Below are 25,628 nucleotides of genomic sequence, written 5' to 3'. Positions count from 1 at the left end.
TGGGGGTACTCAGAGGTCTTTCAGGGGGTACTCAACTCATCTAGATGAGTGTTTCTCAACATGGGGGGTTGCAGCCCGGGTTTGGGGGAGTTGCAAGGCCGGCATTAGGGGATGGCAAGCAGGGCAGTTGCCTGCCGCACCATATGGGGTGCCACAAAGCTAAGTTACATGGTTCAGCCCCCGGTCGGTGGGGCTTTGGCTTCGGACAAGACTCATAAGGGAAAAACAGGCTTAAGTATCACACTGAAATGTAAATAAAATAAATCGATTGGAATATAAATATTGTATAATTATATGGTAAAAATGAAAGTCAGCCATTTTTCAGTAATATTGTGCTGTGACACTTGCATTTTTATGTCTGATTTTTGTAAGCAAGTAGTTTTTAAATGAAGTGAAACTTGGGGTACACAGACAAATCACACTCTTGAAAGGGGTATGGTAGTCTAGAAAGGTTGAGAACCACTGCTCTAAGGGATGTCTCTGTCCAAACCGTGTGCTCTTCCACAATTGTTGGCTTTCCCCTAGTTCTTAGTTTAAAAAGTCCTCTATGACCTTTTTAATTCTGCATGCCAGCAATCTGGTTCTGTTTTGGTTTAGGTCCTTCCTGTACAGGCTCCTCCTTTCCCAAAAGGTTCCCCAGTTTCTAATAAACCGAAATCCCTCTTCCCAACACCGTCGTCTCATTCACGCATTGAGCCTCTGCCTGTCTAACTGGCCCTGCGTGTGGGACTGGAAGCATTTCAGAGAATGCTACTAAATTTGGCCTCCAGAACCTGTTTCCTACCTTTCCTTATGTCATTGGTACCTAACAAAACAAGGTCAAGCAGTTAGATACTTTAATGTTCCTGCTTGTTTCCAAGGTGTCTTTATTGGATCAGGTGCAAACATTTTATGTCACACTCTTTAGCAGCCAAGCTCAAATCTTTCTGTGTATGCCAAAGAAAGCCTTTGATTGCCAGTACTTTTTTCCCCTCACTGGTATTCCACTGGATTTCATCAAAGAGGGCAACATAGCCAAGACAAGGTGCAGGCTACTCTATGCTGGTTTCAAAGGAGACTAAGCAAATATTTAAGGCACATACTTATTTTTAAACTATCAAATCAAGTGTAGAATAAATCATACAAAACTGCTCAAGAAAGAGGTCTTCTATATCTGTCAGAAGTAGATCCTGACTTAAAGACTAGCACAAGGTTAAAAAACAAAATTCTCGGAAGAGGCACACAATTTTGAATACGTACTTAATGTTTAAATATAAAATATATCCAGTTTGAGTATCTGTTTTAATTGCATCCGCACTTCGTTTTCGATCTTGCAGGTTACTCAAACACATAGTTTCTTAGAAGAATGAATGATTCATAATATACTAACACTGACTTTTTTTTCCCTGTAAAATTTATTTACAAAATTTATCAGTCTTTTGCATTGACATTTAAATATGAATAATCTAACACACAATAAAATAAATCCATAACCATCTAAAACAATCTAAAATTAGTTCTGCAGTATGTTGGAACAGAATATTTGACTTCTTCATGCAGTCTTTCAGAAATTCAGAGATCTTGAAGTTTGCTGAAAATACAAAAATTAAATATTGTTTTTAATAACATGCATCATTGTTTTTTTGAAACTAATTCGCTTACTACCATTATGCTCTTTCATACCTGAAAGTCTCAAATATTTGAACAGATTTACTGCCTTTTAGTGGGGTATTTTCTATTTTCTGGTCAAAGCTGTCTGAACACGTCTATTATAGACTCCCTTATTTTTCAGGGTTTATACCAGCCATTTAAAAAAAAATCTAGACAGACTTATTAACTGAATCACTGAGCTCTATCTAATACAAGAAATATTTTTCACATTTCTCCTAAGCTTCTATTGTAATTGATTCAAAATGAAGCAGATCTCATCACAACAGTAAACCTACTATACGAAGCTTTCTCTTTCCAGTACATTCTGACTGGCCTTTTTTCCAATCACTGTCTGGACCAGATGAAGTTTACAGGTGTAAAATACTGGAAATCTAAAACTAACCCACAACCGCTTGTTGACTAGAGCGAGGCACAATACAGCACCACCTCCACTGAGATTGCCAGATGTCCGTTTTTTTACCAGAAAATCCAGTTGAAAGGGGACGTGTAGTGTCTTGATTGGACACCAAAAGTCCAGTTACGGGGGGTGGGGGGGTGGGGGGGGGGGCGGAGGAGAAGAGAGAGAGAGGAGCACCCGGTCATCAACCTGCGCCAGCCCCTGCTCAACCAGGGTTGACTCCTACCTGCATCTCGTGGGCAGGCAGGCTCCCCGTCAGGGGCTGCAGTTCTCTGCCAGCGCAGGAGCAGAGAGAGCCCAGCTGGGGGGGGAGGGGGAGGGTGTGGGGGTGGAGGCAGAGGATTGAGGGATGATGAGGGGGGAGAGCAGGGGGTTGGGCATGGGAGAAGAGGCAAGACAGGGGGAGGTTCCGGCACTCCTGCAGTAGTGTCTGGTTTTCAAAAATTAGAAAGTTGGCAACCCTAACCTCCATAAGTTAATTACTTACTTTCAGCATCACCATTGGGCTTGAGGTACTGAAAAGTCTAAGGTATTTTTTTTGTGTGTTAAACTTACTGATTGTACTATTTTATCACCTAAATGTTTACTATAATTTGTAAATTTATGGTTTGTTTTGTAGGGATTCAGGACCCTGAATACACATATACACCTCTACCCCAATATAACGCGACCTGATAGAACACGAATTCGGATATAAAGGAGTGCTCTGGGGGATCAAAGCAAGTTCGATATAACGCGGTTTCACCTATAACGCAGTAAGATTTTTTGGCTCCCGAGGACAGCGTTATATCGAGGTAGAGGTGTATTTATGTATAAAGTATAAGTCAAAAATTATGTGTTAGTTATTGGAACATTTGATTTGCGTCCAGCTACTGTTAAGATATTGTTGCATTTAAAAAATAAATAAGCAAATACAAATTCATGTTAGTGGAAAATGGCCTGTTCCTGCCCTGAGGTTTGTGTATTTCACTCCCATTAGCTTCAATGGGAGCTGCATGTTTGTTTCAGAAGGCAAAATCTGACCTTCACTTCACTGTCCCCAAGAACGCTATGTATGGATACAAGTAGACCTCTGTGGGGTAACCAGAGATTATGTTATTTTGTCTAGATAATTAAATATTCCTGTTCATTCTGAGAAGAAAGCAAGCAGAAAGTGGTTATGTTAATCATTTGTTAATAACATCAGGTCCTGAAGCTATTACCTGTCTTCTACTGTTTTGTTGGAGGGATAGAACACTTTGAATGAAAATCCACTTCTTGGAAAAGAACCCTATAATGAAAAATACACCAAACTTGTGTCAGCATTTGTAGTGTTATTGTGCAAGGAACAAAGTGTAACTGCTTTCTTTTTGTCTGTTAACCATACAATAGTTTCCCTGCTATATTTGGCCTACTAAGAATACTTAAAATAATTTCATTGAATACATTCAGTTTTAAAGATATCATACAATTCTCTGCTTATTGGCAATGTAGTGTCCTTATTTTGGCAAAGCATAAAGAAAATCTTACAGGATTTATGCAAAGGCAGTCAGTATTAGTAACGGTGAAAGGATCATATTTATCTGCAGTGACGATCAGATCTGGCACAGGGTACACTCTCAAGGTGTAATCATATGCCCAAAATACAGGGCTGACATAAAGTGGAAGTGGAGTCAGATGTCCTTGTGATAATATAGTCTTTACAAACTGCAAGACAAAAATAAAAAGAAAATCACAATGAAATGTTCAATCAACCAAAATTCATGTTTGCCATAATTCGTTACCAATTCTCCATCTTAAAAGCAACTCAGAGATGCTTATAGTTTTCATGTATTTCTCCTCTCTTGTTTATTAATCAGTGACACTTGCAGAAAGGCACATGTGTTTGTGAAAACAGCATCTATTTCTGCTTATGTCTCACTAGAAATCCTAATCCTTCTGCACCACAACTCCATAACAACTAAGTGTGAGGTCTCAGTTACAATCTCAAGTAATGAACAGTAAGATTAATATACACATATAATATAGTCAAATCAGAATTATTCCATGGATCATACTGTGTTTGAAGAACCACCAACCACTGTTACTGGAAGCATTACATACATGTGACTCTGTGGTTCCACTGATATTAATGAAGACCTGAATACGCAATAAAGTCAATATGATGGCAACGTTTTCCCATTAAATTGCTTTACTGACGCAGACCGAAAAGGAGGAGGGCACTATGGGAACAACGCAATGCAGCTCTCAGAGGGAAAATGCTGTGGAGTCATGCAGAAAGCATCCTTGCTGACACATACAATAGGAGGGAGAAAGGTATTTTTGTCATTAATATAGAAAGTAAAGATTTGTGGCATGCGTGCACACACAAAATGAAGATTTGTAAATTTTGTTTTTGACTGGGTTGCTCTTGACACAAAAAGGCTCCACTGTGGTGTGATGCGGTAAGGGAAGGAAACCTCAGAGACAAATAGGTGCCAAGTTGTGCAAGTCTTGGGTACCCACAAACAAAACTATATAAACTCAGCCACCATTCTGACCCCTGGAATATCAAGGCACAACAGGATATATTGTGCTAAACCTTTCATTAAGAAGTCAGAATTTCTTGGCACAATGGCTATTACTGGCAACATACACACCCAGAACACTAGTTGCTAGAAAGTTCCAAACTTGTGCACATAGGTGCCTGGACCCCAGCAATGGGATCCAGAGAGACAAGGACTGAAAGAACTCTGAATGCTGCCAGTTTGTGTTAGATCTTCAGTTATTTTACTATAGAACTTGCTTCTGAAGTAGTAACATACGCACTGAACTCTTTTTACAATACTGTCCTCAGTCATCAAACATTCTGACTATTATGAGGTTTTGTTATACTGAGGTAAGTGATACGGAACTAAAAGGTACATAAATCTTGTATAAAACACTGTAAATCAAGGAGATCTTAACAAGAAATGTTGGGCATTGTAGACAATGATTATTTTTAGTATTCATATATCATGTGATGTGATAATCAGTATATGACATATATTCATTATATGTTAATCAGAGTTGATTTGTAGGATGATAAAAGTATAAGATTAATCAGTATTTAGAGGAACCAAGTATTAGACATGAGTAAGACAAGCTGAAATGCAAGACCTATACGCCGAAGCCTGCAAGACTTTAGCTTAGCTAGTTTAAGCTTTGGAGACAAGAAATTATTGCGCAAGACAATGACTGAGAAATAACCCAAGAGATGATGGGAAAGAGGGATTAATCAGTAACATTGCGAAAGTACAGCTGGGAAGATTAACATTAAATAATAAAATGCTGAAACAACAAATTCTTAACAAGTGCCCTAACCGCAGACAGAGGTGGTACGTCAATGTTGACAAGAACCTACCCAGCCTATAGAATTTGGGGTCCCTTGTGTTTCCAGGGGACACAAATCAATAAGAGAGAGAGGGTTGACACTTTTATGGACATACGCAGAATGTGGGTATAGATCAGTAGTTCTCAAACTTTTGTACTAGTGACCCCTTTCACATATCAAGCCTCTAAGTGTGACCCCCCTTATAAATTAAAAACACTTTTTTATGTATTTAACACCATTGTAAATGCTGAATGCAAAGCAGGGTTTGGGCTGCAGGCTGACAGCTCATGACCCCCCATATAACCTCAACCCCCTGAGGGGTCCCGACCCCCAGTTTGAAAACCCCTGGTATAGACAGACTCTCAGTATAAAAGGGGTGCCCAGAGCAGGGAAATTGGGCTTCCTATGGGAAACTCCAGCAGGACCACTCTTGTATTGATAGTCCAATCCATGAGAGGGCCATCAGACTCTAATACCATCTAGGAGGATGCGAGTATGTCTGTAGGTATAACTAGTTCATTATACGCATCCATAGGAACTGTATATGTTGTGACATTTACAGCTTTGTTGGTAACTTTAATAAAACTACTAAAAGATAGATGCTCTTGTTGTTATTTGCCTATGGTTTCATGTGTTCCTATGAACTCTACTTCTAAAACTAACAGAGGTGACGCTGTGGAATTTGAGACAGTAGCCGCAGAGCTGAACCCACTTAGGGATAATTAACATTGAATAGAATAAAAGGCTATAGCATACTCTTAACTTACATGGTTAGGAATATCCAAGTTGGTGCTTGGAAAGCGGACACAATTTCTGCACATTTTATTTACTAAATCTTCACGAAAGATGATGATTTCTTGTGTGCAGTATTGAACCCTGAATAGAAAATACTGAATGAAATTTTAATTTTCCTGGCATTGGAATGAAGTAATACATGTTAAGAAAGCCTGGAAAAATATTTCAATGTCAATCTCTACCCTATTGTTTATAGCTACAAAAATTAAAGATAAATTGCAATTAAAACCACTTTCTCCAAATCCTGACATCACACCTCCCTTCCTTTCAAATATAGAAAAGTAAACACATTGGATCTGAGCTGTCTTTGTTTATATTTCTGCTACTGAACTTTTAGGTGAGGGAAGAATACAAGATAATTGCACACTATGTATAGATACTAATTTTAAAGGATACATAGACTTCTTTATTCCTCAATAAATAAGTAGAAAAGGTTTCAAGGTAAATTGTACCTTTTACTGCTAATGTTTAAAACTAATTTCCCTCTAATATATTTATTGTAGCTATCACACATTTTAAGAATGTTACTTCTACACACAAACTGGTCACTTATGAAAACAATATGAAAAATAGCAATAAGCGTTTGGCATTCTCTAGTTACTGTAAAAGTCACACATTTACCTGCAAGGATTTGTAGTGAAAACTGAAAATGGCACCTGCTGTCTGAATTCACTAGTGATGTTTTCGGCTAGTGGTGGCCTACAACAAAGAGTAACATTGCAGAAGATTTGTATGCTCTTTAGCAATATTGTACTAGAAAGTTCTTAAAATTAGAAAAACCATGTAGCAAACTCGCCTTGGCAAAATTGGACCAGGACCAGGATCTTCAGGACCAGGAACAAACACAAATCGACTGCTATAAACAATTTAATGCATAACTTGTGTTTAATATAGGCATAATTGCAATTATCTAAATTTAAGCTACATATTATGAATCAAACTACACAGACGCTTAAGTAATGTTACTCTATAGGTACCCATTTTGGGAACCAGCTCCAGTAAATTGAGTGCTGTTATTACAAATTCAGAGCATCAGAAGATGGAGAGGATGAGCTTGGCTATCCCTGCCTTTCCCTCAAATCCATGTAGTAGTATTATTTATTTGTATGACCATAGTCACAGACCAGGGCCCCATTGTGTCAGGTGCTGTACAAACACAAAACAAAACGAATCTGTGCTCAAAGAGCTTACATCGAAGTATAAGACGAGACAACAGATGAACAGACAAGTGAGCACAAGGAAACAACGAGAATATGGGTCAGCATGATTGGCAATGGTGTCAGCAAAGCAATGGCCTAACCACTGTCAAGTTTTTTGTAGGCATCACAGCAAAGGTGAGTTTTAAAGAGGGTTTTGTGGGGAGCGTCAGCCTCACAGCCATGGAAGGAGGCTTTGAAAGACCAGAGAAACAGGAACAATGAAGTGTAGGGAGATCATTTACAGGAGCTCCCCTTCTACTACATTGCTCCTAAAATAATGGCTGTGGAAAGCTGTTTGGGGGAGAGGAGGAAAGGAAGTGGGTCTGTATCAAGCCAATATTTCTGATGAAACTTTCTGGGGCTTGCATAGCTTGAAGGCCTGCAGTTGCTTCCAGCAGTGTAAGATCTTACATTTGCATTTATAAAATCCAACTTAGGCCCTGATCGTGCAGCAAGCTTTGCATGGACAGACCCCCCACCGGGCACCAGGCACGCACAGAAGTTCACCTGAATATCACTCTGGCAAGATCAGGGAGTATAACTAGTATACATGAAAACAGTCCCAGAGCTGGAGAATTGGTCTAACCTTTGTTCAACAAACTAGCTCACATTACAGAGCTATCACAGGCTGGACCCAAACCTTACACACCTCCCAAAATAATAATATGACCTTGTTTCAACACTGTGGCATGGTACTGTGAACAGCTACACAATCATAGCTGACCCATAGTAATTAATTAAGTATTTAAAAGTAATTAGCACAACTATTCTGTTAACTTTTTCACATAATAAACATAACATTACCATTATGTAGCATTTTGATACATACCTTTTATGAATGCTGGGGTATTCACATATTATGTCAGCAAGAGCCTTGAGGGAATCTGAAGTCAGAAAAAAAAATGCATTTAAGGATTTCTTATGACACTATCTGTCTAGACATGTTTTAATATGTCTAAAATATGGTCTCTCCTAAAACATTCAAAATGTAATACAAGTGAAAAAGTATATATTTTAATCAATATTTGTTACCCATTTAATGTACAATAAATAGCCGACTACAAAGACTTTCATACCTTTTAGGGATTGAATTTGATTTTTTCCGTATGGTGCAGATGAAAAATTTCCACAAAAGAAAAAGCAAGTTGGAGGCACAGAGGAGTAACCTGGGAAAGATACATGGACATTACACTCAGTATTCCTTTGTACTTTAGTATTCGTCACTGATAAACAGTTCACCCTCCAGTCTGTTTCATTAGGATCAGAAGCTGGGGCAGTGCTTCCAGCTTTATCACTGTTAACGTGGCCAAGCAATTATTTTAAAGCAGGAATTTAGGAGACAGCTTGCTTATTTATTTATTTATTTATAACTATTTAGAGGGGAATGGGATTGAGATGCACCATCTCATTTACAGGGAATCCTCGGTTATCTGCAGCAACAACACCACAGGGTCTGCTCCAGCTCCAGACTTCAGTAGGAGCAGATTAGGCCAATAGTTAGTATTTCCACACAAAAGCAATCAAATCACACCAGATTTTTTCAAAATAAATACACTAATTTTAAAAATGCCTACTTCCCCTTTACAATAGTAAAAAGGACAGATACCCTTACAGTATCTGTAAGATGTGTGTATATATGTTCCAAAGTTTGAGTGCATGAACACATGCCTCTCTCTCTTCACTAAAAGGCAATTCCAACATACTACAGTGTACTTATTCCTTCTTTAGATTGTTAATTAGAGGTACCTCTCTAAACAGTCTAAGTCTCTCTGACATATTTTAAATTCAACAAATCACAAAAAGAAACAGCAACCTGATAACACAAAATACTAGTAAGTAATCCAACAAATTAAAATAACCAAAATAAACCAAATTACCAATAAAAATTAACAAGAACAAGTACTGAGGCTTTCTTATATATCTCTGATTTACATCCCAATTTTTTAAATTATTCTATTCCAGGCTCAAGTTTTGTTCCACTGGCTTAAAATTCAATTGATAAACGAAGCATCTAACAAAAGATTTTATGTCAAGAAAAATTTAACTCCTAACCAATGTCTCTATTCTGACATTTCTCCCAAATATTACTGTATGTTTTTAAAAAGTATGCCATATTTATTTATCTATAAATAAAACTCTTATTTGACCTAATTTTTGAAATAGTAAATCTATTACATGCATCCTAAAAATCTATTACAAGCATCCTAGGATACTTAACTGATCAAGATCCCTTTATTACTTTATCATATGCAGTCTTACACCAGTTTAATTATTTTGACAAATGTTGACAAGAAGTGACTTAATTGGTTTCCATAATGTCTGATACTAGGATAGAGTTTGATAATTTGTCTCCAATTTTCAATAAATTAACAGTAATTTCCCACCAATGATTTTGATTTTTCCACCTCCAAACATTTCCATTCTATCCAAGGCAGAGAATACATTTTGTTCTAAAATACTTTTGGAATGCCAAGAGGCAACTCATGGATCACTCAGACATTTGCTGTACAAGACCTGTCAACACTACTAATGTAATGATATGTGTGTGTGGGTGGGGGGCGGGAGGGGTGGGAAGAAAGTGCATATTTTAAGAATAAATCATAGCATGTTCTTACTGCTAAAACCACCAAGGGCACAAGAGGCAGTATTAGATTCCATAAAGGAAAAGGTTTCTTTAAAAACAAAAACAAACAAACAAAAAAAGGCCAAGGAAGAAACAAGGCAAACATTCTTGTCACATCACATAACATGGCTACAACTCAAAACAATAGTGTTACTAAAGGAAATAGAGAGAACTATCTGGGCTCACAACTTTTTGCAAAAACACAATGCAGATCAATTTTAAAAACGGTTAGAGAGGGGTCCAAATAAGAAAAATAATACAAGCCATGAATCAGAGCTGCAACCACTTAAAGAAAGATCGACTTTTCATCAGAACTGGGTATTGATTTGGCAGGGTTCTACACTCAGTAAGATGTGCCCCACGTAACTCTCTCTCTGAATGTAAGGTTATCCAGTCATGTGTTCATGCTGACAGTGGCATGTGGCTAGTGACTATTACGCTGCTGCCCCCGCTTTTCTCAGCATCTGCTTAACAGTGACAGATTAGTTGTCATATCACAACTTGATGAAAAAACACCACAACTCCTTTTTTGGCAAAAGAACCTATTTAAAGTCATAAAGCCAAATCAAACTGCCGAAACATTCTTCAACATAAGGGTCAGCTAAAAAAGCAAACAACACTGCACCTACCTGAAAACATAGTGTGAAGCTTTTCTAACACTTCCACTTGGTCCAGCCAAACATCAGAAACAAAAACGAACATGGCATCTTCATTTTCATCCTCCAGTTGTTTCAGTTTTGCAGAAGCTTTTACTGAAGTTGAAGAAGGCCCTCCAAAAAAGTTTATGTTCCCATAATATGCCCTACATAATTAAAAACAATATTTTGTCATTCTTCAGGTTTTTATTTATTTTAACATGTTTACTGCCGTAGTAATTAAGGGCCACTCAAGAGTGGAACCCCACTGTGGTAGGCATTGTACAGAGTAGTAGATGGTCCCTGGCCTTAAGAGCTTACAATCTAAATATAGCAGGCAGACACAGGACGGGAAAGGGGTAGAACATACAAGCAGAGTGAACAATGTGGTAGCAGCAAACAGCATCTTGGTTCCACAATTTAATTAAATAAATTTATTTATTTTGGGTGAAGTTTACCTTAGGAGGGGATCAGCTAAACAGAAAGAAATGGGAAGGGGAGAAGAGGATAATGGGCAGGTGTGGAGTGAAGATGAGGTGAAGAGACTGTGAAGGAGGAGTCGGGGGAATGGAAGGGTCGGAGCAAAGAGCTAATCAGCACAAGGCAGAGAAACTACCATCAAACTGTAGAAAGTTCTTTGAATGTCCAGAGATCTAAAAGGTCTCTGCTTTGGCTTCTTCCACCCCTGCCAGTTTGAAACTCTAGCTGGCTCCTCTTGCAGTCCACATGGGGGCACCACCTGGATCCTGAGACCTAATGCCTGCCAGAGTAGGGGGGTTCTCCACTGCACAGTTCTGGATTCAGAAGGCTGCTGGGGGAAAGGGTGGGCCCAGCTGATTGCCATTTTACCCCTTACTTCCCCCTCCACTCCCTCCTACTGTGCAGCAGTCCCTGGTTTGGCTGCTTCTGCCTCTACTTGGTGGAGTTTCTGCCTGGAGTCTCTGGTTAACCCCTTTTTCTTCCCAAATCATTTTTGGCTTCTGGCTAGGACCCATTTTCCCGATTAATATAAACTTTTATTATGAAAAATCTTTACTAATTGAAAATTAGACAAGATGACATTCAGTATCTATATTGGGGGGGAATCAAGGGGTGAAGACAGAAAAGAGTCATCCAGACATTAAGCTTGGGCTTTGACTTGCTAAACTTTAAACACGTTCTCATTGGTGTCTTGGTCCTGGGTTCTCTTTCACATTCATCCTCAGAGCAATCCTTGCATCCCATTTCCTCATTCCCATGCAGTAGTTTCCCAATCTCTATCTAGCAAGGGCTTATATCATTATCAATATTAATGCACAAAAGGCCCAATCCAAAGCCCCTTAACCACTGGGACTCTTTCCACTGACACAATGGGGTTTGGATCAGGCTCAAATGGACCAGCAAGATATAAAAGTCAATGCAACATTTTTAAGAAAAAAGGAAAGCACACCGTTGATGTTCTACAAATAACAAACAATAGCAGTACTTTGAAAGGTATAACAAAATATGAGAAGTCAGAATGAAGTAATTAAAAGTCATTTTTATACCTAGTGGTAGCAGAAGGCTCAGTAGGTGGAAATCCAAAAGCATTCACATGGAATACTTGATCTTCATACCAGCCTAGGAAATTTAATCCCCGCCCCACAGAAATACATTTTAGTAAATTGAACATATCTTTAACACTGTATTTTATACTAACATTGTTTCCATTTAATAAAAAGCAAAAGCTCAAAAATATGAAAATGACACTACTTCCACCCTTTCTTATTTATTTTCCATTTAGTTAATTATGAAATCTTTAAAACATTATATATTATCATAAAATAAGAAACTGTTGATATTATGTAGATATTATGCATGTTGAAATTATTTATATTTTATAAAGTAAAGTGCTACCAGTAAGAAAAGTTGTCCACCTGAATTTATGCCAACATAGACACCAAAAGCCCCAATTCTGCACTTAGACACACGTGCTCAAATTTACGACTGTGTGTAGTCCCATCACAGTGTTTGCAGGATTAGGGCCTTACTAACAAGATAAAGCATTTTGCAATCTGAAAATACTGTATTTGCCTCATTAAATTATTTTCTAGTCCCACACCAACGTTGCCACTATTTTCTTTCCCCAGTTTAATTCATTTTTTTTTCCATGCACATCCTCTCCACACAAACTGAACATCCAGTCTTGAGAGGTGCACTGTTGGGTCCCACTGATTTCACTGGAAAAAGAGTACTCACAACCTCTCGGGGTTGAACCCCATAAGACAGCGATTGGCTGTGAAAGATCCAAGCTCAGAGGCAAGAGTTTGAATCACCCTCTCAGTTCACAGACAAACCTCATTAGCATAAATACAGACTTAAATCATTTGCTTCTTTATCCACCTCAAGAGAGTATATTGTTACAATAATGGTCCGAAGAGAAAGGATAATAGTTTAAAAGTTAGCAAAAAAATGTTGTTTTACCTTCTGCCAAAACAAAGCATGACTCAGTATATAAGCCACTGTGGAACTGGTGCAAAGCTGTTAAGGACAATGTTCTTGTTTGATGGGGTTACTGAAAGAAAATCTATTTTACAGGTGGTGTAGAGTAAGGCTGGTTGGGGGCAGTGTAAATGCATTACATGCTGAATGAGAGTAAGGTGATCAACCTGGTAGTTGGCTGCATGGATAGCACGTGAACAGGAACATCCCCTAACTCCAGACAGGTTTCCAAGAGACAGAATACAAACCCCACTGCAACAAGCCCAACCCCTTTTTATGTCTTTGAGCTGAGGCAAACTCAGTTATTATCATGGAAAAAAGTGGAGGACTGCAGTTGTGTATGTGTACTTTTAAAATGTAATCGTTCGCCTTTTTAAAGTGTGAAATGAAACAGTTTTACAGTAATTTTTCTGAAAACCTCTTAAATCCCTAAGTTGCATAGAAAGGATATTGCTTTACTAAGGTCTAGCTGAACAACTCCTGTAGGATCTTCCAAGAAAAATTTCCCCTAAAAAGTAAAATTAAAAAAAATCAAAAGCATATCAAAGCAATGTATACCTCTAGATCAATGGAGATTATGCTATCACACTCCAGAGAGAAGCAAAGAGTCCACACTATTGTCAGGGACCCTTTTGACCCCCAAATCAGAGCTGATAACAGGGTAAAAGCATCTCATTTCCCCATCTTCAGCAAGTGCTGCATGTGGCTGCATACTGGGGAAGACATTATGGGAAAATGGGTTAACCCTTTTTCCTATATTTGTTAGGCACCTACTTATTCTTAGACACTGGTTCAGAGAATTCATGACTCCAATGGCAATCACCCTTTGCTAGAATGTTGGCCAAAGGAGATCTCACACAAACTCCCAAACCATTCTCACAAAACGGATTACTCAGGCACCAACTGCTGGCTTCTTCATAACAAAAACAAAGATTTTAATTGTGCTAGTCCATGCCAAACAAACCAATTTCCAAAACCAACTCTCAACTTAACCACCTCTGATTTTAGCCAACAACTTACATCAGTGACGGAACCAGATTATCATTAGGCACACTGCATATTTTTGGCTTCAATCTTGATTTTTAACAAGTTTCAGAACACGGGAAAGCATTTGATACACTTATTCAAGAAAAATCATGTCAGATGTTTAAATTTAGAGACTATGTCGTTTTACCTTTCCTAGATACTTGAAACATACCATATTGCAAAAAATGCTTCTAGTTTATGAATCTAGCAATGACTTAAGCAAATGTTTTTATTTCAAACATTGCAACCTTAGAGAATTAAAAACAATCTGATAAAGGATGAAATTGTAAAATATTTTATCTGCAGAAGTTGTTTTGATTTTTATACCCTTCTTTATTGCAAGAGGTATAAAAAATGCACTGGCAAGTTCAGACATAACATTTCAGGATTTCAGTGGTTGAAGTTGGAACTCTCTAGAAACTGTCTGACTAACAGTCCAGATTTACAGGAAGTTGAAGTGCTACAAAATTCTGTCCTTTGAAGAGAAAAATGCAGTTACCCTTATGTGTAAGTTATTGACTGTTCCTAAGAAAGCGTTCCGTATAAAAGATTTTTCCTGCATCATTTAAGTCAATGGGGGTTTTGCCATTGACTTAAATAGAAGCAGGATCAGGCCATAATTGACATATTTAAGCCATATAATTTTTTAAAATATTGTATTGGTGAAAGCATGACAACTAAAAGACTCCACAATAAAATGTATCCTACCTCTTTTAGCTGTGTTATCATCCCAAGAACAATCACTTCCCCAACTTTAGCTGTATTGCCCAACAGAGTTTCTATTGTTTTAAGCTGGAATCAAAGAGTGAAGTAGGTGAGATTTAAATGACACCTTCTATAAGTCTGTTCTTAAGTAAGCAAGTTAAGTACTGCACAGTACATGCTATAGTTTGTATACATAAATTAGTTATAATATGATTCAGTTTTACTGGTAACTTGAGGATACATTTGTGTGTCATATGCACCAGTGTTTAGGGAGAAAAAGTTGTTAATAATGGCTATCTTAAAATTGTTCAGTGGGTGAAACAAAAATGGCAAAAATATGAGAAGTTTAATTTACAAATGGATTAAAATTAAACATACGGGGCCAAATTTCTGCCCTGGAATAAATTTTGTCAATGATAGCAACATACATTTATCAGCAGAACAGAATTTGAATCACAGAGCTAGCCCACAAGTCATTTGGTAACACCAGTCGCTTTTAGTTAAGAGTCATGGTTAGGAGGACTCAAGACAACACCTGATTCTTCAGAGTTCTGGAAATGTGACACAGCTGATACCAAAAGTCATGTGCAAGGAAGGTGCAGTCTATATCACTACCGAGAAACCGTATTTTGTTGGGCCAGATTGGCATTATACTCTAATCAGAAGAAGCAACCTTCTTAGTGTCAGCATACACATTATGCATGCTCCTGGTGACGGGGGAGACGTAGCAGTCAAGAAAGTAATATACTAGTATAGAATTAAGAGGGATTTATTCCAACTCAATTTAGATCTATTTATTTTGCTCTTTCAAAGCCCTTGCAGTGCTTTCGATATGGAGAAAAAGGAAGGGTCAGGACAGTGGATAACGGACAGGCTACAATTTGGTACCTGAAGCTCCCAACCCACAGCACAAATAAAGACACAGAAAAAGAGAGCGAGCTTATTGGTAGTAGGCTGATGACTTTATTAGCTCTAAATTTGTGAATTTAGTGCTTATGAAAGTGAGGGATGGGGAAAATATCTCAAGCTTAATGGAAGCAGTGTGGGAAGGTTCTCTGCCAATGCACCTCAGCCAGACCTCTCTTCCAGTTAGAAGTTGTTTTTGAGCAGCCTGCTCGTCATGTTGAACTGAGCCAGATACAAAGATTTTGTGACGTAGAAAGAGACTAAGACAATAGCAAATATCTCATGTTCATTGGGTACAAAAGTCAGGATTAACACTTGGGTAACAAGTGGGGAAATATTAATGAATTAAACCACACTGAGCATACACTTCTCCCCCACCCCAAGAAAATACTAATATTTTTACCTGGAATTTACTCCTGCTGTCATCAGGATGAGCACCAATCGCTGAAGGAGTAAACAACTCATGTCTATGAGTCCTCTAGAAAAACCGAGATTAATGTGATCTAGTTAAAAATGATCACCACCACCCAAAAAAAGGAAAAGTCGACTCACTATATACACACTATATGAAATGCTATTTTTAAATTTTCTTATTCAGTTTCAGCCAACATCTTGTGATTTGGAAACCACAATATTTTTTAACAAGAATTTACTTCCAAATAATAAAGCATAAATAATACCTGCAATAAAACAGAAGTTTGAGAGGTAACTTTTTAAAGACATGCAAGATGTCTTGTTATATATTATTTATAACAACATTAGTACCTTGGCAGGGAAGAGGTCCCAGTGATGGACCCATTGTACGAAATGCTGTATACAAACATATAGTAAAGAGGCAGTCCCTGCCCTAAAGAGCTTACAATCTAAAAAGTTAAGCTCCTGCATTAATCTTTGCCTGGTAAACATAGGCCCCATCATTCAATGCTTTAAAAGTGAATGGCAAAGAGAATGAAGAAAAGTTTTCAGCTTTACAATGGTATTTGTTTCTTTTAATGGCTTTTATGCACCCACTAACATGGCACTTGAACACCTGACCCAAAAATAAATGCAACAACAAATAAAACTGAATTCCAATCGGCAACTCAAACTGCTCTAACCCCAGACTATCCCAGCATAGTGCAAGCAATAACCCAACAAGGTCCACAGGCTAATAAATCCCCGACCAAAACAAAATGTGATTGGCACCTCTAGTTTAAGATTAAAAAAACCCAGCCTTCTGGAGAGCCAAAAAGAGTGAGTTACGTAACCAAAGCCCCGTCTAATGAAAATGCCCTGCCTCCAGCAATCAGGAATGCACATCTAAAGCTCTCAGAAGAAGTGCCTGAGTTTATCACAGATACCATGATATTGCATAGGAAAAGAGGAGGCATCTATGGTAGTCAGATTCCACATGATCTGGAACTTCACAGATCAGAACCTACACCTTGAATTGCACCTAGTACACTTCATGGAACCCAGGGATCATGTGCTCAGATCAACAAATTCTACTAATCAGATAGATGGCTGCATCTGCACCAAATAAAGCTTCCAAGTGGTCTTCGAGGGGGTATCTCCCAATAGAGCGCATAGCACAAATCTAACCAGGCTATGACAAACGTATGGATGGCTGTGAGGAAGAAAGCCAGAGCCTGGAATAGTACATTTTGTAAATTAAAAGATGACTAAATAAAATATCTTAGCAAACAAGAATGCCTCAAATATTAAATAAAGTATGGGGTTTTTCGTCTTTTAACCTGCCAGAGTCCCAGCCCACACTATACTAATGACATTACACTCAGTGAAACATGGAGCCAGCCTACGTGAGAATTAAAGAGTCACACACATTCCTCCCTCACAAAAATGCATTTCAATTTTTAATGGTTTCTATTAAAAAAAAGTCAGAGAAGAGTTTGGTGCATGCTACTAGTTTGCAAAGTTTTTATTGTACCCATAAGGTACATAGGCTTTTCTATTAATAGTCTTGCTTTCCAAACCTGCGCAATATAAATTTATTAAGGAACAAATTCCATCTCCACCTCTCACCCTAAACCTTCCCCCCCGCCATCTCCAAACTCTAGCAGTTTCCATTATGCATGTGATGTTGCCAGTGCAGCACTGCCTGCAACATCACTTGAAGCAGTAGCTTGTAGTCCACAGTTTCAGTGGACCTTAAATTTTAAGGCTAAGATAGAATCGGTTTGGTGCATTCAGCATATAGTTCAAAGGTTGGTATGTGATTCTTAATGTTATTCACAGATCACCTTTCAAACACAGTAACAGATACCAAAACACATTAGAATCCATAATGCCATATAATTTCATAGGATAGTCAATTCAACCTGTAACATCCTGATTTTATAAGTTTACAACTGTGGCTCATACTAGTGCTCCACTATAAATGCCTTACTATACATATATCTCTCTCTCAGAACATGAGATGACAACATTAAACAAATCAAAACCTTTCTTTCCCTCACCTGCTGCAAGATGGTGTAGCGTTCACGAAACAACTCGGCTTTATCCCTGGCAGTTCCAAATAAATTTGGTGCAGGATGGTTGGTCATTGATAGACTGGAAGAAAGTTAGTCATGATTTATTTATTTGTTTATTTTTTTAAAACAAAGACCCAATGATATTTTAATCTAAATCTCTATATAAGTAGGAAGCTACAAAGTCTTCAATGCTATTGTATATTTTATTTGGTCAGTGAGGGAGTTTTCTGCTAGGAATCCCATTTATTTATATATACTGAAGATTGCACTCATTTTCTCCCCTTTAACACCAGCACCTCTTTGTCACATCTTTCAAGCTGAGCAGCACTGGACACAACTCTGTTTCTTAAATGAATAAAGATATTATCCTTGTTCTGGCTTAGCAGCACATCTTCACAGAACTCCCAGCTCCTGCCAACCTTGGAAGCTACAGAGTGGGATTCAGAATTAAATATCTACAGCAACCATGCAGGATGCTTTCAGTAGACCAGCAGAATCATGAACAAAAGTTAAGAAAGAATCTACTCTAAAGGAAAATAGGTGTAAATTCCTTCACACATATCAGTTAGCTATGAATAGACTTCTGTGTGCTACAACATAAGCAACTTGTCTATAGAGTTTACTACAAAATCAGACAAATAGGAAAAAACCACACACACTTTGTGAGACATGAAAGCCATCTCATCGAAGGGGATGGATTAAGTGCTATATGGACTTCTTCTGTCCCTCATCAAATAGCATATAACAAAATGTTCAAACCAAAAAACTGACAGACAAATACATACAACTTAGGGCCAATATCATCACCAGCAGTACTGCATATATTGTACCAATCATCACAGAACAAAGATTACCTATTTTGACTCCATGCTACTGAAAGAGAAAGACTTCACCCATGGCCCAGTTGTAAATATATTTACCTGCCATTATTTACCATGACCTTTAAAACACAGTAACCTAATGAGTTCAACTAATTTTGTATAGAAGTAAACCCTATTTAACAAAAAAAAAAAAAAAAAAAACACTCTCTCAAAAAGAGTTTGTTATAATCAGTTTTCTAAAGGCAGCGTGTCCACAACATATTCACTCTTGACTCACGTATCATCCATCTTGAGACCAGCACACAATCCAAGAGTGAAAGTTTGTAGGTGGCAATTTTAACTATACAATAATAAAGGCTTTGATACATGGACAATTAGTAATGTCAGAAAAATAGCAGCTGAGACTTAAGAAATGGAAAGACTTACGGTAGAAACTTCTTCCTTTCTGAATTATAAACATAACGTGGAACGTCAAAGGCCCCGATAATATTGAAAATGTGTTCTCTGAAACCACAATACATTTAAAGCTTTATTTGAGAAAAGAACTATTCCAAGGGAACAGCTAACTTCAGTGCTCCACAGAAACCTCGTTTTGAGTAAAAGAATGTTAACACATCCCTTTTGTTAACTCTTTCATTCTTTTCCTTTCCAATCCCCTCCCCCGACCACTGACCATTGTATCTGCATCTTATTTACAGAAAATATTGTTTTTAAATTCTGAATGGAAATTAAAGGGAAAATAAATTGTGCACTCCTTTTTCTTTCTGTCTTTAATTAACAAAAATTGCCAAATTTTTCAAACAGAATTTGTCAAGATTATTTATTAATATGCACTGGTACCTAGTTGAAATAAAATAGTTTTGGTACGGTCAAGATAATTTTTAAAAAGTGGCTACTACATATGCATGCTACTTTTCATACCATTTCATGAAAGGGTTGTATGCCACTGAATTTATTGTTTATTCCCTTCCAACAATTAATCTAAGTTTTTAATCCTTTTATTATAATTGTATCAGCTTCAGAGTTGATAAAAATTACAGCACTGACTTGTAATGTCAGGACGTATTGAATCTTACAGGCAGAAAACATCCATGGTTGCCTAAGGGAGAAAATGCCTTTGTTATGGAACAACACGGCTCTCTGACGGATGCTTTGTCTTTGAGTTTATCACAACAGAATTCAAGAGATACAGGAAGGGAGACTCTTTGGTCCACAGAGCTCTAGTGACTTCAGAGGTACTCTGCACCAGGCTCTACCCATACAGATTTCTCTTCAGGATTGAGACCTAAATATGTGAGAGCAAGTATCTGAAACAAACTACTTATGTTGTTACAGTTCTAACAAACTGGCAAAAGAGAAAGTATTCCAAGTCAAATGGGGATATGCCCTCATATCTCGGAACTAGGGAGTTGCACCACCTTATTGACTTTCTTAATCATTTATCTGCTTTAGTCAGTTTGTATTACAATCCCAATAAACACAATTTTAAATAAATCCTTTCATATTATCTATAGCTATGTGTGTGTATCACACAAACACACATAATACTCTCAACTGCCCCAACAATGGGTCACAGTTTTCAAAATTCAGTAACAGTCTAGTAAAAGCATAACTGAGTAGAAAAGAGCATCATTAAATGTTTCAAGAACAAAAGATATCTTAAGAAATGCAAAAAAATAATAATTTTGATGAGTAATAATGGAAAAGAGAAAGTTAACTGAAAATGCACAAAAATAAAGTTCATTCTCAAAAATGTTTATTTCTATTTTTGTTGGTAGATATTCAATATATACTACATATAACAAAAAGCTATAGCATTTCAGAATGTTAGAACCATATCACAATCCCTACAGATCTATACTTGGGAAGAAAATTTCCTAAGAAAGAATATTACTCCGTTTTAAATTAAATATCAGGAGACAAAAAACACCGAGCAATTACTCTGTTATTAGCATTGCAGAAAACATCTGACATTTATTCCCCAAGAAGAAATCAGTGAATGCACTCTATATAGCCATAAATTTCAAATAAAAATAAATGTGTATCACCGTACATAGTTTCATCTAATGACTGGCTACATTCCTGGACTGCGGCTTCCACTGTGGCCCGTTCAATCATATTAGATGACACTGAAAAGAACATTTCATAAGATTAAAATTACAGCCTATGGAAAATGACAAGTATCAAATTAAATACACCTCTACCCCGCTATAACGCTGTCCTCGGGAGCCAAAAAAATCTTACTGCGTTATAGGTGAAACCGCATTATATCAAACTTGCTTTGATCCACCGGAGCACGCAGCAGCCCCCCTCCCCCCCCCCGGAGCGCTGCTTTATCGCGTTATATCCGAATCCGTGTTATATCGGGTCGCGTTATATCAGAGTAGAGGTGTATGTTTCAAATATTTTACAAAAATGGTTCAATATCCTCCTTCATAGTGTCTCTTAAATATTATTTTCAGTAAGTTACATATGGTACCCTAAATTTTCTATGGCAAATTTCTAAAGGCAGTTCATTAAATGTATTTGCCAGAAAGCTACATCTCTATACAAATCTTCATACTGTTATCTGAGTTAATTCACTCAGAATTTAGAACAAGATCATTATAGTTAGTCCCTGTCACCTGCCAGAATAGCCTACAGACATTTCATTTACTGCAGGTTCATTGTTTCAGAAGCTTTTTATACAGGTTCACATAATCTGGGCATTCAACAAACTGTAGTCTTCATTGTGTCCAACTGAGATATTTTTATATTTTTGAAGTTAAATTCTATCACTAGTGATAGTGCTGTCACTGTAAGAGTGGTACCTTCTTTGTAGGAAAAAGTGCATAGTTTTACTGGGTCCCAAAGAAAGCACATAACTCCTAAAGGATTTTTCAGATAGCATTGATCCCTGAGGCTGCTTAAAGGTTTAAAAGTTGTATTTTCAATTGCACAGACACATGTACGCACGCACATACGTAGGCAGTACTTCAACATGAAGAAAATTTAAAATTTAGTTTTCAAAGCTTTAAAATTGATAAAGTTTTTGTTCTAAATCCAAGATGGAAGCCATGACCTGGAATTAAATAATTTCACTACTACTGGGACAGTCAGGAGAAGCAGGGCTGCCAGACTTCTGAAGTGGCAAAATTACATTGGTTTTTGATGAAGTGATAAACCTTAATATTTAGCAAAACAGGAAGTCAACAGTAAATATATGTAACATGCATCTATGTTCAAACAGCTTGACTAGAACAAACAGCTTAGTGAGCTGTCAGTAGGTTTTTCTTTTTACAGATAACATAAAGGCAGGATTGGTTTAGAAAAAAAAGTTACTTACAAGGCTGTTTTTCAACAGCATCAATGATGTTTTCTATTACATCTTCAAGCTCTAACTCATTGACAGACTGAAGAGCTCCAATAAGGTATTTATTAGCTTCACTAATTGGAATAAAAAAATAAGTTAGCCAAGATAAGAAATTAATATTCAATAAATAAATTATATGCTTTATAGCCACTATTATAATATTGGCACGTGCACACACAACTGCTATAAGGCTTGTGGTTATTAGCGAGAAAGAGCATAGAAATAATTATCCTGATCCCATCTAATCAAAGATGCTCTGAAATTAAAAAAGCTCCAAGAATAGAAAAATTAAGTATAAAGCAGCAGGCCTTGGTGATCTCAATAGATCCTAAAGGCAGGATGCTCACTGAACAATCCAATGTCCTACCCTACTATGTAGGCTTTTAAGAAGGCAACACAAAGTCTGATCTATCCTAGAGACATCATCATCTTTGGGGAGACTTATTATCTTGACACAGTTGAAGTATGATGCTCTGAATACTATCCATGGAAACGTTAAAAATAAAAGGGAGAGAAGACAGACATATAAAAGGGAAGGGAATGAAGGAAGAAAGGAGAGAAAACACAGGGAAAAATATTCCTTCCACTTGGACCAGAAACTCAAATTATTATATTCAAAATACCACCGACTCGCTCCCACAGTTCTGGAGTTCCCACTCATCTGAAGGAAGTATTGAAAAGGAAGGATAGAAGCTCTCTTCTTACAAAAAAAAATTGACAATCAGAGTAGTTCTAAGATGTGTATCTATAGACAGGGCTGTCAGATGCCTCACACTGCCAGTATAACTATTATTTTGCAATAGAAGGGGGGGAGGAATCAATATAAGAGCTATTTTAAAAAGCAATATATAATTCCACTTAAAGTAAGATTTTTTCATCTGCAGTCCTTCCCTAAAACTCATACTAAAGGACAGTATTTAAAGAAAAGCAATTCTGTGATTAATGTCATCTAACAGCTGATCAAAAATTACATTTTTGTCAACAGTATGAACTTCAAAATATTTCACAACATTTAACCCCTGGGTCCCAGGAGCTCTGAACTTAGAATCCTCAGATATCTCAGTAATGAAATAACTGTAGGACATTGTCCAAAACAATTGTTGTTTTTAAAAAAAATGTAATGCCCTGCATAACTGAATCCCCTGTCCAAGCCCAAAGGAAAAGAGAATCACTATTGTAATAAGTTCTCTAGACAAACAAATATGAGCAACAGAACCACATTATTGTAAATAATTGAGCACTGAAATGAGGATATTAGTGGTTGGGTGTAAGTCTCCTGTTAGGCTTTGTCTATAGTGGAACTTGAACGACAAAACTTTTGTTGTTCAGAGGTGGGGGGGGAAAAACGCACCCTGAACGAGAAAAGTTTTGCAGACAAAAAGCGCCCATGTGAAAAGCACTCTGTCAGGGGGAGAGCTCTCCTGCCGACAAAGCTACCGCCGCTCATTGGAGGTGGAAGTTTTTTGACGGCGGGAGAACTCTCTCCTGCCAACAAACAGCGGCTATACTGCGCGCCTTTTAGCGGCACGGCGGTAGTGGCACAGCTATGTTGCTAAAAGGTGTATAGGGCAGACATAGCCTTAGATTCTTTCTAGACTAACCCTAGGCCTGCCCTCAGATCAGGCTACCAATGGTGTTGAGATGCACAGAATGCTCTACACAGCCATGTTAATTTCCATGAGGAACCTACTTGAAAATAAACTCATTTCCTTTACAACCATAGGCCCTACTCCTCAAAAAAAAATTAGGTACATAAATGACTTTATGCACTGTGAACCCCATGGGACTACTCATAGTGTGCAAACTAAGCATCTGCCTAAGAGTCTTTGTAGGGCCTAATTATTTGAGATTTAAACCATAGTTAATAAATTTTATACCCATGTAAAGGGAGATAATAGGTCATAAATCTCACACACAAAGTTTATGATGAACCCTAATCTGTAGCATGAACCTACTCCTATTCTCAAGGCTTTTAGTCAGTAAGCCACAAGTGAGTACTCTATTATTTCTGTTTACAATACTTCTAAGTGCAAGAGAAATAAAAGCCTGCCAGCTGGGTTGCAGGAACAGAAGTGACACCAGATAGTATAAAGCTTATACACCCCAAGCATGTCTGGTGAGTGATAGCTGGACTAGTGGTTCCATACTGAGGACTGTATTTAAAAAGACAAAGGATTCCTTCAACCACTAGCAGGAAGAGTTTTATTCTGTTCCAGTATAACACCAAGATTAAGGCCCAGATCCTCACAGGTACTTAGGCTTCTAACTCCCACTGATTTCAATGGAAGTCAGGAGCCTAAATACCTGTGCAGCTCTGGGCTGAAGCCCGTAAGATCTGTACCACGTATTCTCATTATTGGGCAGACAAGACATTACACGTTAAAGTGCCTGACTGCTGCTGTCCTTAGCCTGGAAGGACGTATTTTCCACCTCCCCAGATTTTCTATGGGCCCATTATCGTGCACTGGGAAGACACTGAGGAGTATGTTTCTGAGTATCAGTGTCTCCCACTGGTGATGGAGGACAGTGGGTCACTCGCGGGCGGGCCAGGCTCTCCCCACTTGGGGCTACCAGGGTCGGGAGGAGGAATCAGTCGCTGTTATCAGCCGCTCCCCGCCCCCCAGGCACGGGAAGGGGGCGCCGCCACTCTCCACGCTCGCTCTGTGCCACCCCGAGCCGGGCCGGGCCCGGCCGCGGGCGGAGAGCGGGCCCCGAGCCTCTAACGGGCCGGCTACTCACGCTCGGAGCAGCAAACCGTGCATCTTGAAGGCAGAGCCCACTTTGCTCCTCAGCTTCTCTGCAGCCATCTTGAACAGTTGGCGCCACCGGGCAACGGCCCCGCCTCTAGGGGCTGGGCTGGGCCGGGCCTGTCCCCTGCCAATGGGGCGGGGCGGGGGACGCAACGGCTCCCATGGGCGGGCTCAAGCTGTGCTCTAAGTTCCCCTCAGCTGGGGCAGGCGCCGGGCATTGGTCAGCTCGGATGGGCAGGGCAGTGCTTGGAGGGAGGGTCATGCTGGAGACCTGTATCCCCTGCCATCAGCATCTTTGTTACAATCGCCTGCGTTCCCAGTAGCAACAGACCCAGGCCTTGGTCCTATTGGGAGGGGGGAGGGGGGGCGGCATTCCTACACATCAGCTCTGGTATTGAGCCATGGGAACGGGGAGCATTTTTTTCTCCTCAAAACTCAAAAAAGCAGAATCAATATATTGACTTCATTGCAGTTTTAAGGCACATCATATTTATCAGAGCCAGTACA

The 25,628-nt window shown here is 38.4% G+C and overlaps 1 protein-coding gene across 1 annotated transcript; it reads right to left on the bottom strand.

Annotated features, from left to right (window-relative positions):
* Positions 1-849: 849 nt before the first annotated feature.
* On the bottom strand, positions 850-25,220 carry POLE2 (DNA polymerase epsilon 2, accessory subunit). The gene is made up of 19 exons (XM_054027738.1): positions 25,111-25,220; positions 22,345-22,445; positions 21,073-21,148; positions 19,446-19,523; positions 18,184-18,277; positions 16,131-16,205; positions 14,825-14,908; positions 13,542-13,598; positions 13,073-13,121; positions 12,157-12,229; positions 10,625-10,797; positions 8,449-8,538; positions 8,202-8,256; positions 6,970-7,029; positions 6,795-6,872; positions 6,146-6,254; positions 3,557-3,733; positions 3,250-3,317; positions 850-1,570 (listed from the first exon to the last, which is right to left on the bottom strand). The coding sequence occupies exons 1-19, from the start codon at positions 25,176-25,178 to the stop codon at positions 1,552-1,554; spliced, it is 1,584 nt and encodes a 527-aa protein (XP_053883713.1). The 5' UTR covers positions 25,179-25,220; the 3' UTR covers positions 850-1,551.
* Positions 25,221-25,628: the final 408 nt, after the last annotated feature.

Source organism: Malaclemys terrapin, chromosome 4, assembly GCF_027887155.1.
Source record: "Malaclemys terrapin pileata isolate rMalTer1 chromosome 4, rMalTer1.hap1, whole genome shotgun sequence".
NCBI classification, from domain to species: Eukaryota; Metazoa; Chordata; order Testudines; family Emydidae; genus Malaclemys; species Malaclemys terrapin.
This window is presented reverse-complemented; position numbering and strand designations above follow the sequence as displayed.